Genomic DNA, 18,052 nt, shown 5'->3' with positions numbered 1-18,052 from the left:
TTGTATGATCATTTTTAGAATTCTGAACCAATTAATCTGTTTCCTGAGACAAGATGATTGCGAACTGGTTCCTTACCCCCTCAGTAACTTGTAAAGCATACATCCAAAGGAGAACCAGTCAGCACTGGAATCATACTGCATTTGTTTGTTTAGCACCTCAGGGGCCATGTAGCCATGCGTCCCACTAAAATCATATAATATTTCAATCAAGGAAACGGGGGAAAAAAAGAAGAGCAAAAAAAATTTAGAATTTAGAAAATTCAAAGTTCAGTTCATTGAATGTTGAATAGTATAGAACTGTATATATGCTCCTAAGGAAAGGAATTATGTCAAAACACGACATGTACTTTATGTTGTTTTATACTCACACACTAGCATGAGGTTTCTTTCTGGAAAAGTCACAGGCCAAACCTAAATCTGAGATCCGTACATGTCCATTTTCATCTAATAAAATATTGGCTGGCTACAAAAACGACAAAAAAAGAAAGGATTAGCTATCCATGTCACCTGGCAATAAGGAATCATAATATATGAAGGCTTTTATTTCCAATATTGCATGTTTCACAACTTACAATTCACATTATATAAGGTACATGGCTGACTATTCTTAGAGCATGATTAATAATAACATCTAAAGCATTCTAAAAAAATATACAATTTGTTATGAAATGTTGATAAAAAATGTAAAAGAACAGCATAAAAATGTTTGAAAAAAAAAAGGAATGTTTAACAAATTGAAGAAATGGAATTACACGTATTGATCCTTGGAGGCTCTGCAGAGTTTAATATTTCAGAAAGCAAGTAATATTGTTTTATTTTTTTAAGACAACTATCAGTTTAAAGTTTGATGGTCAGAACCAAGAAATGCCTGTTTTTCATCCCAACTCTTGACCCACTAAAAGTTCTACTAATTAAATCATAGCTATGTGAGATGCCCACTTTCAGACTGCATGACCCCTGCAATTGATTTGACCTATAAAACGTAATGTTTCCATTACACTGGAGAAATATTAAGTCAATATCCAACTAATGCCATCAGAGAAAAAAATCATTCAGAAAACTAATTTACATTCTGCAATCCAACATTAAAAACAAAATTATCAAATGCTTATGGACCTAAGCAGGACAGGGTATGCCGAGAGCCACTCAACCGTCACAAAAGACAAGAGGCAAAATACCGTAAATCTGGAAATTTTTACGTCGATTTTATTTTGCGAATCTGGGTCAAAATCCTGTTGATTAATTTTTACGTTTCAAAATTTTGCGAATGACCACTACTTTGTTTATATTTTCTTATTGTTGAATTATTTTTTAAGAAAAATATTTTTAAGAATGCAATGAACTCGCAAATGTGCTAAAAATTTATCTACAGCAAAAATTTCCAGATTTATGGTAGATCCTTAAAGGGGTTGGGTGGTCGTGGCCATTTTTAGATTATTTTGATCTCCATTAGAAGAAAAGCTCCATATAAACATATAATAAAATGATCAAATTTTAAAGCTAAAATTTATTAATTTTTCATTGCCAAATGACAGTTGACAGCTTAAGATATCATATCCCAAAATTTAAGTTTTATCTAGTGGTTAATAACAAAATAATTAAGTGACCCCCTAGCCTCCTTAACTGGATATTATCTAACTCATATAAAACACTACAGTTTTTATGTACTGTCATCATGTAAGCAGATGTATACATAACTGATTTATCTCTGAGATAGTACTACTGTTGCACATTTAATAATCCACTTAAGACATTAAATCTATAGTTATAAGTTTATTTGCACACAAAAAATTACAATGCTTAGTATGAAAAAATAACTCTCAAAATAATCAGTAATATCTATTTTAGAAATTAATTTTCTTCATGCAGTAATTCTTATTTTAAATTTACTACTGAAAGAAGAGTGTTTACACAAGTTTCATTTTATATATAGCTCATTTATTACTGCCAATCATGTGCATTGGAACATCAACGAGTAAGATGAAAGTTGCATTTTATCAGTAAAATGTCAGTAATTGGTAGAACAAATCTGCCACTCTAACATGACCTTTACCCCAATAATAACAAAAAGTAAATCATTATATCTTTGGAAAGAGATCTTGACAAAATTAGACGACAATGGGCCCCAATGCTTACAATATGGCCCTTCTTGTTCTTCATCAGCTGATTCTTTATTCTATGTGTTTATATGTAAATTGTCCATTGTAGCCCCACCCTATCTCCTGGGGTCATGATTTGACAAATTTGAAATTATACTACTTGAGGATGCTTCCATATTTATATGTCTAATCAAGGCTTTAATATTCTCTATAATTTTTAAAGGTTTTTGCATGCACTACCAAAATACGCTATAAGCAGAAATTTGAACAAAGATTTAATTTTGCTCCTATTACTGATGGTGTTGAGTCCTCTAAAATTAGACATCGCTAACAATTTATTTATACCTTTGAGGTTACTGTTATCTTCCATAACATCACAAAATCATTAAAATTACTTCTGGCTTAAATTAAATACCATTTTTTAAAGAAGAATCACTAAAATTTGTGTGTAGCTAAAAATTCTACTTATACAGAATATCTAGTCCATTTCAAATCTTCATTTGTTGCTTGTGATATTTCGTTTACAGTTTCATTTAGAGGTGACCAGATTAATAAGTTGCCACTGTATATGATTATTCATATCAATCTACTTTGACAAAAAATATTCAGACCTATTTTCCTGATTTGCTTACCTGGTGTTTTGTCTGACTGAAGGTACAATCTTAACTCTCAACTTTTGAATGCAAAACCATAAACTACTATCTTCTGTCTTCAGTTAGAAAAAAAAACCCAAAGTTTATCATTACTCCCTCACCTTTAAGTCTCTGTAGACTACAAATCGATTGTGCATGTGCTCTAGTCCAAGTATAACTTCTGAGGCATAAAATCGAACTTCCCGCTCATTAAAGACTCCATGTTGTGACAAGTGATAGTGAAGGTCCCCCCCATTCATCAGATCCAAAATAAAACACAGCTTCTCAGGCGTCTGGAAGGCGTACGTCATGTTTACTATAAATGGACTCCCCTCCTGAATAGAAAAATTAAATTACATATTGCAACGTTCCCTAAATTTTTGAAAAATTCATACAAAATGTAAAGATTCCTTTTCAATTACTAATGTGCTTTGTTAACCATGTAGTAAAAGAATAAAAATATTTTGGTAAAATAATTTCATATTGAAGTTTGAAATGAATGATAATCAATATCTTTCACAAAACTTGTTGACGATCTCAATGTTATAATAAAATCAGCTATATACATTCTGAGACAACGGTCTGTCCCATGATACCTACATCATCAATTTTTGCATAATAAATCAAAATACATCAATAAGATCAATAACCATTTTTTCCCAAAAAACTTTCTGTTCTGAATGGAACCTTGGTGTTCAGTAGTATACTGTCGACATGGCAATAAATTCTGGGTCAAAGGGATTAAGCTATATCAAAATAGTCAATCTTCTGGAAAGGGATCCATCACTATTCATGATTTTATATAGCTTTCTATCAATAATTTAATGATGTAATACACATTCAGAATCAATTTATTGGTATCAGATAATAACTCTGGAAATAATGACAACTCCCTTGCCCTCTTGAAAGCAATGACTGGTTAGATTTACATAGTCAATTCTGCAGACTTTGAAAGTTGTTCCACCCTGGACTGGTTCGTTTTAAGTTGTATGAAACCAAGTATTAAATTTTAAACTTTGTCTAAAAATATCCTTTTTCTTTAAAAACAAATCAAAGTGTATCAGAATTTCATATTATTTAAAAAGTGGTGGAAGCACTCATGCGGGACACACTATAAATGTAAAAGCTCACAATGGGACTTGCTAACATTAATACCGGTAATATAAACATGCATTTTTGATTAAATGTTAAAGTCTCCCATGGGTTTTGAACTCTTTAAATCTGCAAGCTGACATTTATTTGAGATTATCTCAGTGCATATCAGCAACACATTTGCTCAGTATTCAAGGACTATTACAGTAAACATCAAGAGAAGATCATCAAGTTTCAATTAATAACTCTTCCACGTTCAGAGGCGTTTTAATGATCATTAAAAATTTATCAATACCAGAACAGGATTTTACAGCGAATGATTGCATGACAAAGAATCAACACCAGTAAGTCGCACAATTTTTAAGTCCATTTCCGGGACTGTTGCCATGGTAACACCTACCCCTGTGCTAACTAAGGATAACATGATTCGTTCATTGATAGCCAATGTCTCGCCCTGCTTCATTTTAATCCTCTTCTTATCTAAACACTTCATTGCATACCTAAAAATAAAACATCAGCATATTAGAAATCGTCAATAAGTAAAAGTTATCTTCATAAAATATTCACTGCCATGTTAATATGTCTAAACAATGAGGGAATTAGTTCCTCATTACAATCAGCTCAAAAAATGTTTTATGGTTTGGGCCATAAATAAAAAACCCAATTCCATTTTGTAAGTAAGATTGCCTTTTGCATGATTCCACAAAAATGTCAAGAGCAAAATACAATTACTGAGGAAATGCAATAAAAAATGTTATATCTCTTCAAAAAGAGAATATATGCACAATATATGAAAATTATGTCATAGGAATTAATACAACTCTACCCTTAACCTTTATTGCAAAACCAAAATAATGCAAAAATAAAATTCATTAATAGCTTTAGTTAAGATAAAAATTTTCTCGGAGCCATTATAGTTCATATGTGCGGTAGTATCTTCCTTCTTAGGGCTTAACGGATGAGGATCATTGACCCCCCCTTTACCCCCAACGATAGAACACTACATGTAGTCCATCACAGTGAATTCCCAACATAAACCTGTATCATATTTAATTGACCCACCCCCAACCCCCCACCAGTCCATGGCACTGAACTTCCCGTGTAAGCCTGTAGCCATTTCAGCTAGGTGGACAGAGTCCAAGACAATGCACCAATAACCTTTCAGTCATTGTACAAACACCTATATCTTCTGAGTGATGTAACTATATAAACTATTTTACAGGCTAACCATATGAAGGATTGAATGAATGCAAGAGAAAAGAGTTCACACAAGCACAATGGACTTTTGCATGGAATAGTTGGCTAATTATAGGAAATTTTTTTTAATACTTGCTTTCTTTCCCTGACAAAAGGCTTCTGTAAAGAAAACCTTAATAAGTGTCTCTTCCAACTATAGCTGCATTGGCAGAGATATAAATACCTGATTTATTGTCATCCTCATAATATTTTGTAATAACAGTGAAATCGATATTTCTCATTAATAATGGATTTCATATTGGAAACTCATAGTGCTTAAGAGCAATTGAGCTCTTGTGAGCAAAGCAGCTATTTCTGATTTCCAGCAATATATGTGAACAATAAGAAGAAAATTACAACAACAAAAAAATAACAATGAACAAAATGTGTAATATTCAGCCAAAAAGAAAACAAAAGTTTTGAAACAAAAAGAAAGAAAAACAAGCCATTTTTTAACACAAAAATCAGAGATGTTTGTAAAATACTGAACCCCCTCCCACAATGGCAGCTCAAGCTCAAAAGCAAGTCAAATTCCTAGGTCAAGAGGTTAAAATTGTCGTTACCCAAAGAAAACACCTTGTCAGAAAGAATACACATGTAAAATGAAAAAGTTTTAGCCCAACCTTTCATTAGTTATTGATAAGGTTAAAATTTTTCAAAAAGAAAAACAAACTACTGCACAAGGTCAAGAGGTCAAAAAATATTGGTACCAAAAGGAAGATTTTCATGGTCACAAGGAATACATGTAATGGTATAAGTGAAATATGGAAGCCTTCTTCCGACCATTCAAAGGTTGTGGACAAAACTAAAGAATTCAAACAGACAGACCAAAAACAATATGCCCATAAATCTCCAATAAAATGGTGCATAAAAAATCATAATTTAGCTTAGTAAATTTAAAAGTTTCTAACAAATCTGTGGCTGAAAATGAGTCTTTGAGTAGAGCTAAAAAGAAACAAAATCAATAAAAATCCCTCCACCTCATCCCACCACCACCTGACCACAATGACCTGACCATACAAGAATAAATGAACAAACAAAAAAAGTATTCCTTGTATTATTTTCAAAGTTAAGCCATTTCCTGATTTTACAGCAAGTAATATCTGTTATAATGAATTTAGCGATGTCATTTTTTTGTTTGTTTTAGGCCTGGGATGTCAATGAAGCAGTTAACAAAAGAACTGAGAAAGAGTCTGAATGTTCACTTATCGTTTACCAATCTAGTAAAATTACAGATCAACACAGTGGAAAATACAACTCTGCTCCAACAAAAGAAGACAGAAAATCTAGTTCTTTAGCGTATTGGACTGTAATGTCTGTCAATAGGGGAAGAAAGCTGTTGATGACAAAACACACTGAAAATCAATATCTATGTATAAAGCATCTCATTCTCATTGGAAACCTTAGGCAAAAGAGCTTGAGAACATCACTGACTATCTCCACAATGCTGAAAGAAAACTTCCCCTGCTATTTTACATGTAGAGATCAGTTCTAACTAAAAACATGCCCGCTCCAGCCAAATGACCACATGTACAAATCGGTCCTAACTGGGTTTTTAGGTATCTCATCAACAAGCCCCTATACCATGTGGTCATGGAAATAAATCGGTAAATCTTCTGAAAATCGGGGAGTGAATGCCTGATGAAAATATTAGATTAGGAGGAAAGGAAGGAAATATATTCATTTGGTTTTCTCCAAAATGAGAAGCGTTAGCAATAGCAATATCATTAATAGGCTTGGAGGTATTAATGAAATGATACGCTTTTATTCCATGGTCTGAAGCCAAATTCTGTTGTATTCCTGTGGGAAAGCCACAGAATGCACGAAAAACACCAGCGACAAACCACAGAAATCAACCAATCAAAACTCACACATCAAAACACTATCTGCAATAAGACAAGGAACCAATTAACACATCTCTTGAGAAGATTGGGGCAGCATGTTATGTTTGACTTGTGAACCCAACTGATGTCCTAAGACTTTCAGGTCAAAGTTCATCATAAGGTCACCATACCCCAAGACCATACCTTTCTCTTAATCTGCTACATGAAACAACAAAATTTGGCTTAAAAGGTCAATAAAATACAGTCAATCCTTGTTTCCTTAAATTGGATGTGTATGTGATAAAACTTTCAGATATCCCAGGATTTAAAATGAGGGTAAAGTACTTTGAGAAAAAGTGATGGGGACTTTAAAAATACTTCAATATATCCACTGTATTCAAGATATTCATGTCCAAGATAATGAAGTACAACAGTACAGTACGTGGAGCACTAAACAATATAACAGAATGCTATTCCTACTACAAGTACTTTTGATGTGAATTGCTACATTTGCATGGAGACATCCTTTTTGAGATTCATAAGCACAAAAATAAAATACTGAATTCTACACAAAGATTGCCAATTATGATAAAGAAACTAAGGATTAATTTTTTTTCTGAATGGGATTGCTTTCGGCTATGAATGTGATCACAAAATGTCTGCAGAAATTTAATATTTGAACTGTGTAAGGGCAATCCATATACATGTACTTTCTACCAACTGACAGAACAGAAGTTGTAATCCAGTAAAATTTGAAACAGTGTGGAAAAAAAATTTAATGTTGGTGAAAAAATGCAGTCAAAAAGTTATCATTTCAATGAATTTTGTAGTACAAATTTCAACATTTCCATAGTACCACCTTGATGTCATGATCTAAAATGAATTAAGTGTCAGGTTTACGACATCCATACACTTTCTGATTGTCTTATACTTATATTTTACCAGTGTCAGCTTTACGAGTACGACATCCATACATTTTTTGTTTTGTCTTACACTTACATTTTACCAGTGTCAGCTTTACCACATCTATGCATTTTTTGTTTTGTCATACACTTACATTTTACCAGTGTCAGCTTTACGACATCCATACACTTCTCCAAAACCTCCCCTGCCGATTATTCTATGTACACTGAAGTCATTCATTGTTAACTGAAAGTAAAAGAAAAAAACATTTTCATTAACAGTGTAATCAAATACGAGATTGATTTTAAAAAAAACCCATTAAAGATGAAAGTCTCCTGCAACATGCACAGAAACTCGCAGCCTTCAAATCTAAACTACATAAATAAAGAGAAAGGGCATATTTTGTTGATCATATCAGTCTGTTTCTTTATGCAAACAAAAAATCCATGTTTGCACTGAACAAGATAAATTTACTGGTCTCCTGACTTTAGCTAGGCCTGCACTGCAGCAGATCTATGGTATTTTGTGGGCCCAATGGTTACTAATTAGTTTAGAAATTACACAATGCTTCTTATCAGAGACTGGATTGTTATCTCTCAACTTATTGTATTAAAGTATCATTTAGCTGTAGCTCTGATTCCGACTTCAAAGCATTAGCTTCCATTTGATTCGAAACTTTTGAGATGATCAAATCTCTGTCATTTGTCACTGGCTTTCTATGATTGTAATTTTGTTCCTCAGATATGCAGAATAATGACGATTATAGAATACAGAAGCAAATTTGTATTGATTGGAGAAAACTCCACTGGAGAAATCACAGATTACCCTCCTAATTGAATAACCATTGCAGAAAATGACACCCAATATAAAGAGCTCAAATGAGAGCAGGACTGCAGTGTCCAAATCTTCTGTACAATTCTAACTCAATTTGTGTAATATCAGTTTACGTAACAAAAACGGTACAAAAAAAGCCTGTGAGAATCTCAGACATATTTTTGCTCAGTGTAATTTTCTTAAGTGGTTGAGGTGTTCAAGTATTATAATGTATTAATGCTGCAAAAAAAACTGCTTTTTAGAATGTTGAACTAGGAGTCTCTGATAAAACTGTAGCTCTACTACTGTGAAGTAAAAATGAAGAGAAATGTTGCATCTGTTGATTAGCCTCTTTTTTTTCTGTTTATTCATGTACGTTGATGCTTCCTAAACTTACATTAAGGAATTCAAACTTTCAACAATTCATTCGTAACTATTTTAGTTATTCTTGCAACAATAAATCTAATCAATTTCTAGGAATCATGCTTCTTGGTGTAGTTTAATTCTTTAAATATTTTACATGTAATGAAATCATTAAAAATGAAAGAAAAAGTGAGCTAGCTCACATACCCCACGCTCCCCCATAACTTGACAGTGAAACACATTTAATGAAAGGCACAGTGCAATTTAAATACATAGTATAGATCAAAAAGGGCAATAATTGCAAAAAATCTTCACATCAAAATGTCTTGCGTATGAGGACATTTAAATGTGGAATGTTTCTAGATAAATTATGGAATCAAAATTTCTTGACAATATACAAATCCACACATTAATTTGAAGTGGGGGGGGGGGGGGGGGGGGGGGGAGAAATTTTATTGAATAATAGGCAAAACTCTTTGGGATAAAATAATGGAATATGTCCTAAATATCAGCATAGGTTGACGAAACTATGTACAACAGTTTAAGAGGATTGGTGCTAACAAACTGTTCATCTCTATATTCAAAATATGGCAAAAAAGTCTAAGTTGAAAAGTGTGGAAATTCCCGGAAAAATAAAGGAATCGGAATTTCCTGGTAATATGCACATCTACATATTGTGTCCTAAATATCTGCAAAGTTTAACGAAATTCTGTGCAGCGGTTTATGAGGAGTTGCGCTGACAAACTGTTCATCTCTATATTCAAGGTATGGCCAAATGCCTAAGTTAAAAGTGCAGAAATTCCCGGAAAAAATAATGGAATCGGAATTTCCTGGTAATTTGCACATCTACACATTGTGTCCTAAATATCTGCAAAGTTTGACGAAATTCTGCGCAGCGGTTTATGAGGAGTTGCGCTGACAAACTGTTCATCTCTATATTCAAGGTATGGCCAAATGCCTAAGTTAAAAGTGCAGAAATTCCCGGAAAAAATAATGGAATCGGAATTTTCTACACATTGTGTCCTAAATATCTGCAAAGTTTGACGAAATTCTGCGCAGCGGTTTATGAGGAGTTGCGCTGACAAACTGTTCATCTCTATATTCAAGGTATGGCCAAATGCCTAAGTTAAAAGTGCGGAAATTCCCGGAAAAAATAATGGAACCGGAATTTCCTGGTAAAATGCACATCTACACATTGTGTCCTAAATACCTGCAAAGTTTGACGAAATTCTGTGCAGCGGTTTATGAGGAGTTGTGCTGACAAACTGTTCATTCTATATTCAAGGTATTGCCTATTAAAAGTGCGGAATAAAGGAATCGGAATTTCCTGGTAATATGCACATCTACATATTGTGTCCTAAATATCTGCAAAGTTTGACGAAATTCTGTGCAGCAGTTTATGAGGAGTTGCGCTGACAAACTGTTCATCTCTATATTCAAGGTATGGCCAAATGCCTAAGTTAAAAGTGCGGAAATTCCCGGAAAAAATAAGGAATCGGAATTTCCTGGTAATTTGCACATCTACACATTGTGTCCTAAATACCTGCAAAGTTTGACGAAATTCTGCGCAGCGGTTTATGAGGAGTTGCGCTGACAAACTGTTCATCTCTATATTCAAGGTATGGCCAAATGCCTAAGTTAAAAGTGTGGAAATTCCAGGAAAAAATAAAGGAATCGGAATTTCCTGGTAATATGCACATCTACACATTGTGTCCTAAATACCTGCAAAGTTTGACGAAATTCTGTGCAGCGGTTTATGAGGAGTTGCGCTGACAAAAAAAGAGGACTACTGACGGACTGTGAAAAAACGGACCAGTTTATACCTCCCGCAACTAGTTGCGTGGGGTATAAAAATGTAGAAGAAATAATCCCTCAAACCATTAATGTAGTCTACTTCCTTCATGGAAAATGGATTAACTTTCAGTAACGAACAAGCATATGTTGCCAGTGTTATAAACCATAATTTCAGCTACTAATTTAAAGTTCACTTTCATGTCTTATTCTTTCATAAGTCATATTCTTCAAAAAGTATTCTCAATTACATATATGCATTATTTATGTGCAACAATTCTACGTAGCTTCCAAGAAATCAAATGTCTTTGTTTTTCTTTATTTTTTTCATCCATTGTGTCCTATGCATGTATTTACAAGGTTTATAAATATAGGAAAAATAATAAAACAAAAAAAAGATGATTTGATAGTTTAGAAATCCCTAACAATAAATAAAAGAGTAATTGGATTCCCTATTCAGTAAGAGACATCAATATACAGGCCATCTGGGGAATAAATGTGAAAAAAATTGAACGTGCATATGTTGCCAGCAGAAAACTCGTGTGGGCGGCAAAGGCTTAGGCAGCTTACAGGGATCCAAAACATACCTCTATATTCAGCTCTAAGTTCTTCCATTGACAAAATCGAGTATATTTTTCACTGAAAAATAAAAAAAGAATTTTTAAAGGAAAATGTAAATAATGATAAACTTGAACAAGATACTCAGTTATTAGAAGACTATAAAACTGGGTTATTTTAAGTTATGCCTGTTCTCTGCATCACCACGCTTCCATATACAATAATTTCTTAACCACTAACCCCTCCCCCAATCATCATACTGAAGTTCCAGTCACTCTGTTTCATGTTAACTTCGATCTTCATCTTTTTTTCTTTATAATTATCTTCTTTTACATTACATCTATATTAGCCTTGTGCGCAAAAAATATCCCCTGAAGATTTCAATCAATACACATTTATCTCTTAACTATTCTAAACGGACATTTTTACAAGCAAATGATAAAACGGTCAGATCGTTATTGAAGATATATCATACACAAGATAGATGACTTGATAATTAGACTTGTGTGATAAATCTGACATTATTCTAAAACTGATTTAAACACCTTTACCCCTAATTTCTGATTAATTTTCCTTCCCAAACCTGCCATCAATAAACAAACTGTTATCAGATAATTTTCTTCTCAATCAGAAAAAGACGAAGCAGTAAATAAATTGGAACAGGCACAAAGAATATCTCATTTATTTTATGTTGTTTCCAGATTATGCTATTTCTTGAGAAGACATCTAAATATCAGGGATAATATATTAAAGTTTATTTTAAAAATGATTATAATACATTAAAAATGATTATTATACATTACAAGTATTAATATGAATGATTTTTACACAATAAAATATATATGTATTATTGCTGCCTAAATGTTTCAAGATCCATTCTTGCATTAATTGAGATGAATCAGAAAGATATCTATAGATACTTTATATAAATGTCACATACCGATACGTCCACAGGGAAAAGACATCCCTTTAAAATATAATACAGTGTATTTATAGATAGTGAAAATGTCTTATCTGGATGTTGTATATGACAATTCATGCCTTAGTAATATGATGTATACCTTAACTAAAGCAATATGAGCTGCAATTTTGATGTCAAAAATTTTTGATGCAATATTGTAATTAACTATTTAAATGACAGAAAAAAGAGCATGTATAAATATCTATTCTTTATATTTCAGAAAGAAGAACTATTTAAATATATGCTTTGATTGAAGCAAAATTACATTTTTGTCCTCCTGTACAATATTGATTTCTTAAACAGTACATGTACTATGCATTCCTTTGTAGAAATCTTTCTTCTGAAACAAAAATAATTCTTTATACCAGTCTTATTAAACATGATGGTATTACATCCAGATTTATCATAATAGCATATTTTAATAGCGAAATTAATTTCTCCAAAATGCAGCTCATATTGCTTTAGGTCCTTTCAGTATTAGTTATTCCAACTGACTATAAAATGTTGTCTAATCCAGAATGTTACCTAATCTGACTTAAATGTTGTCTAATCTGACTAAAATGTTGTTAATCCAGAATATTGTCTAATCCAACTAAATGTTGTCTAATCCGACTAAAATGTTGTCTAATCTGACTAAAATGTTGTTAATCCAAAATGTTGTCTAATCTGACTAAAATGTTGTCTAATCTGACTAAAATGTTGTTAATCCAGAATGTTGTCTAATATGACTAAAATGTTGTCTGATCCGATTAAAATGTCTGATCCGAATAAAATGTTATCTTATCTGACTAAAATGTTATCTTATCTGACTAAAATGTTGTCTAAACCAACAAAAATGTTGTTAATCCAGAATATTGACTATTCTGACTAAAATGTTGTTAATCCAGAATATTTTCTGATCCGATCAAAATGTTGTCTAATCCAACTAAAATGTGTCTGATCCGACTAAAATATTGTCTAATCTAAAATGTCTAATCTGACTAAAATGTTGTCTAATCTGTCTAAAATATTGTTAATCCAGAATGTTGTCTAATCCAACTAAATGTTGTCTAATCTGACTAAAATGTTGTTGATCCAGAATGTTGTCTAATCTGACTAAAATGTTGTCTAATCTGACTAAAATGTTGTCTAATCTTAAATGCTGTTAATCCAGAATGTTGTCTATTCTGACCAATTTCTTTGGAACCAGTGGTGGCTGGATTAGACAAATTTCACGGAATATCATTTTTCAAGTTTTATCGTCTTGTGTAACATACAAGATATCATGTTTATTATACCTTCATCAATTCTCAATAGAAGGCAAATTGCTTATCTAAGCACTGCCTAAATGTCTTATATGCTAAAGATGTGTGTCATTTTGGAGTATTTTAAAAGTTCTCATACTAACCTTTCTAAAAATTTGTCAAATATATCTCCTCGTAGTGAATTACATATTTCCTCTATGTAGGGCTGAAAAAGAGGGAAACATTGGCACACAAGTGCATACAAATCAAAAATGATTATGATAATAGAGTAATTCTCCAATTATCACCTTATCAACATGATCAATCAGCTAATTATGCCAATTTATTAACTACTTCATGTGAACTTTTATTTTCCTTGACAGTATGAAAAAGTAAAATACCTCAAAAATATTTGGTGCTAATTTTTTGGTTCTTTGGGCGGCGGTGAGAGATTCCTGTACGGACTCCACGGCTGCCTTAGAGTATGTCTGCAGAAAAGTCTACACAAGTCAAAACAAAACACAGAGTCAGACAACAACACCAACACAAAGGTCAAAGGTCAGCAAGCAAGGACATGTGACTAAACATGGCAGCTAATATAAAGGGAGGTAATCATTAGTGGGGTCTAGTCTGTATAATTATAAGCTTAGTCCAACAGGACAGGAAGCAGGATTAACATTCACATAATTCCATACTTTCTTAATCTGGCGGAATAATTTCATGCATCTTTGAATAAAGCTGTGTTAATTTCATGTTATTACAGGTCACACTAAAGAGAAATGAATTAAACTGCAAATATTAAAACCCGAAACCAGAATAAAAGTGTAGGACTTCATGTTCACTTCAATCAAAACACAACCTGCTACTAGTACATGTATCTAAATGTTATTAAGTGATAAATATGTTAAAGCTTGGAATCTTATAAGCACAAATAAAATGAACTACTTTACAACAAAGTATCAAAATTCAATGTTTTATCATTAAGGTATACAGATAGGTGGACATAAGATACAGTCTCTAACCCCCCACCCCCACCCCCACTCCCCCAATGTTTTGACTCTTGAGTTAGACTGATCCCCAACCTTTGCCTCTCTCTCTCTCTTCACTGTGTAGTAATATAAAGACCTACTGGTAAGTTTACAAGTTATTTAGCTATTATTTTTTCTAAAAATGTAGTCAAATGTCTGGAATTTGAATTTTCACCTTGACCTTTGATAAACTCAAAGTGACATTTATATCCAAGGGTGTCTTTTCTTATTCTCTACCAGTGTAAAAAAGTCTTTTAATAATTTACTTGTTATATCATCACATAAAGTTCTTACAAACAAAACCAAAAGCTTGACCATTTGACCTTGAACTTTGATTTAATTTTAAACAAATTTTCCTCTATCTTCTACCCATGTATTACTTATGGAGTTATTCAATTGAAATTTATTGATGAAAGTAGTGATTATTCTATCAGGCAGAATGTAAAACCCAACATTGATTTGCTGAAAATTTCTGGAATTACCAGTTTGTGACAGCCTCATTTTCTACACTACATATATTCCTTTTTTCATGTTAAATCAATCAGATAGAATTAAATATGCATTTTTTATTGGCAGATTATGAAATTTCCCACAAGAACTACCACACCTGAACAAACCTGACTGCATAGTACATCAGGCAAAAAAAAAATTATCAGATCCAGGTGCATGGTAAATGTTGCAACCATGAATATACACAGATAGAATGGAATGTTTCTTTTTTTTTTTTTAATTTTCAATGAGGTCCTTTTATTTGAAACTACATGCAATTTATGTCTACATTCATGTCAAATTAAGTGACATTTTGTTGTATGAATAGCACATTTTGGGATTTGTTTTGAAATTTCAAAAATATATGGAATCATGCACTAAAGGAATTTTAGAATTGTCAAATTTAATGACAGTTGTGTATTTCACTAGGACTTTACTCATATCATTTTTATAGATATTTTTTTTAAATTGGTTTGTTACATTGACAATGAAGAAGTGATTAACCAAGAGACTTCATTTTTAGAACAGAAATTCCAAAATGATGTAAACATAGATTTTACGTGCTCAGATGTTGCAAAAGTTTTCATCCAATCACTTCAAACTTTTAAAAATTTTGGGTTTAACTTATTAATAATTATTTCTATCTTAAATATGAGAAAAAGGCCATGCCAAAGCAATTAGATGAAAAAAATCTATTTTGTCATAAATAGATATCTCATTTTAATTTCATTGGCATCTAAATCTTACATTATACAGATAGTTTGAGTACTGTCCATGGTACTAATATTATAGTGTTAAATATACATAGGATCCATTTGATCATTGACAGTGTCTGAGAGAGTGAATGATTGGTTGGACATTAAATCAATCCCATCCCTTATGCAAACATGTGTCATTCCGGCCAAAAGTAAACCTTAAGCACTCAAATTCTTTACAACTTAAGTTTAAAAGCAATTCCCCAAGACTTACATGGGACTGAGACAATAATTCTTTCATTATAAATTGGTCATAGATTTCTTTTCCAAGCTTTATTCTTTCTTCATCTGTCTCTAATTTCTCAAACTTTTTAATCTGAAAATAAAAACACAGCAAATTTTATGCATCGATCAATTCTAAAAATCATACACAAGACAACACAAATATGTACTGAATCAAACATCCTATAGAGTATGGTATAAAACACATAATGATTGGTATTTATGAATTACGTAAAACGATGCCTGATTTGACATTTCTGGTCTCTCTCAGTGTGAAGAACTAGATACTGTGTCCCACTACAACAACCAGCCTCTGATAGGAAGCAGAGCTTCTAAAGTGACAGAAGTACAATTCAAACAGCTCTGTAAGGATTCAATGGAAGCTGCATTATCTGATCTTTTTACACTAACATATTGATAATACTTGTAGTTTCTTTGCACGCCTTCTCTTGACTTTTCATACAGCAGACGGCCTTCACACTGTATAAATACTAAGAGAATACTGACAAAGCATTAAGGATAAACTTCCCTGTAGTGAATTGGTTAAACCTATCTCATTAGGTTTCTACACTGTCATAGAAGCTACCAATTTATAACACCTAATACTGAAAAGTAAATAAACTAACATGACAATGTATACATGTATAGATTTATCATTAAGCCATTTTTCCCTTGCATGAAACTAAAAATAGGTTTGAAAAAACGATTTTATTTTACTTTAATGTATCACAGAATTCCATAAATCATTCGTTGTTCATATGTGTTACTGAAGAAAAATACATAAAATAACTGCAAATGCCATTTAACATCCTTCAAAAATTTCCCGAAATATTCCTCACACCCAAGCTGGCAGTAATGTTCATTGAATCTGGCCCTCCTTAATATCTGAATCCACCCCTGCATACTAGAAATACTAATGATCCAAAGGTATATCTATAAGACTAATGACACAAAAGTCAATAAAATCAAGAAAAGTTTCAGTATTAAATATGAAAGCCAGCGATCAAGCACCCCCTCTAACAGTGCAGAGTATCTTGGATGATCAATAAGTCAATGGTAGTGGGAATTTTAATGAAGTCCAAGAATATTTTAGCAGAAATATCATTTCTAGAAAAAATACTTTTGAGTTAAACAAACCAGCAGATTAGTGACCTAGCCAGCTCTAAGTCATCCACACCATCTAGGATTTAATTGAATAAAAATATTACACCACTGCTTCTAAAACTCGTCCTACATCAAGTGCATATAATTTATAGTCACAGCTCTCTACGCATCCTGAACAGTTACATCATATAATCAATTCAAACAAAGAAAACTTGTATGCTTTGTTGTAAGTGATAGCAACACTTTTAATACAAAATATCAATAAACTATTATTGTGTTCATTAAAAAAATGCTTTATTAATTACATGACATTTTAATAACTTTTATCATTGATTTGGGAATTCCCCATATTATGCTGACTGTATGCAGCAAAAAAATTAAAAGTTCATTTCTTGCCAACATAAAAAATTTATCTCTTGCAATTGAATTACAAAATATTACATCTCCAATTCATAGGGGCATGTAGGTTAACTCAGAAATTCTCATAAACACAGCTAGTTCTGATGAAAATGATTGAATTTTTCCCAATTAGCGATAAAAACACCGTCATTATACCTTTTAGACTTTGCAACCATTCTACTCTAGTTTCTTACTGGAAACTTAAACGGGAAGCAAACCTTGTCGCATATTTCCAATCATGTCTAGATTTCTCAGAGAGTGTCAACTTTTGCTCCTAACATAAGCAGCAAGTGACTTGAAGAGATAATTTGGCATCCCATCAATTCTACGCAGCATACAAGCATCTCCACAACTGACAAAGAAGTTTTAAGCATTCACTAATTACATTATAAACTGCTTAACTCATGTCAATTGTAAAGACATCAATAGAGCATCATTTTTATCTGTCTTCCCCTGTAAAACTGCAATATAAACAAATGGAGTTCCCCTGATTCCAACATCTTGAGTACACACTTTAACGTGATTACAAGAAAGCTTTCTCGTTATTATATTTATATAGCC

At 32.4% G+C, this 18,052-nt stretch overlaps 1 protein-coding gene across 4 annotated transcripts in view; it reads right to left on the bottom strand.

Moving 5' to 3' along the window:
* Positions 1-72: 72 nt before the first annotated feature.
* LOC134237231 (beta-adrenergic receptor kinase 2-like) overlaps positions 73-18,052 on the bottom strand; it is a 32,187-nt gene continuing 14,207 nt past the window's right edge. Inside the window, exons 4-13 of one of the 4 annotated variants that reach the window (XM_062719334.1) lie at positions 15,981-16,082; positions 13,896-13,982; positions 13,659-13,720; positions 12,251-12,277; positions 11,340-11,391; positions 7,940-8,031; positions 4,224-4,323; positions 2,854-3,066; positions 369-463; positions 73-184 (exon numbers count right to left, since the gene is read on the bottom strand). In XM_062719334.1, coding sequence (XP_062575318.1) covers positions 73-184; positions 369-463; positions 2,854-3,066; positions 4,224-4,323; positions 7,940-8,031; positions 11,340-11,391; positions 12,251-12,277; positions 13,659-13,720; positions 13,896-13,982; positions 15,981-16,082 — 942 coding nt within the window. Of the gene's footprint in view, positions 185-368; positions 464-2,853; positions 3,067-4,223; positions 4,324-7,939; positions 8,032-11,339; positions 11,392-12,250; positions 12,278-13,658; positions 13,721-13,895; positions 13,995-15,980; positions 16,083-18,052 lie in introns of all 4 variants that reach the window. The other 3 variants (XM_062719333.1, XM_062719336.1, XM_062719335.1) reach the window with 3 other exon arrangements.

Source organism: Saccostrea cucullata, unplaced genomic scaffold (assembly GCF_032062105.1).
Source record: "Saccostrea cucullata isolate Sc308-1 unplaced genomic scaffold, CSIRO_AGI_Scuc_v1 ctg3387, whole genome shotgun sequence".
Classification (NCBI taxonomy): Eukaryota; Metazoa; Mollusca; class Bivalvia; order Ostreida; family Ostreidae; genus Saccostrea; species Saccostrea cuccullata.
The sequence above is the reverse complement of the archived record's forward strand: the minus strand, read 5'-3'. Positions and strand labels throughout refer to the sequence as shown.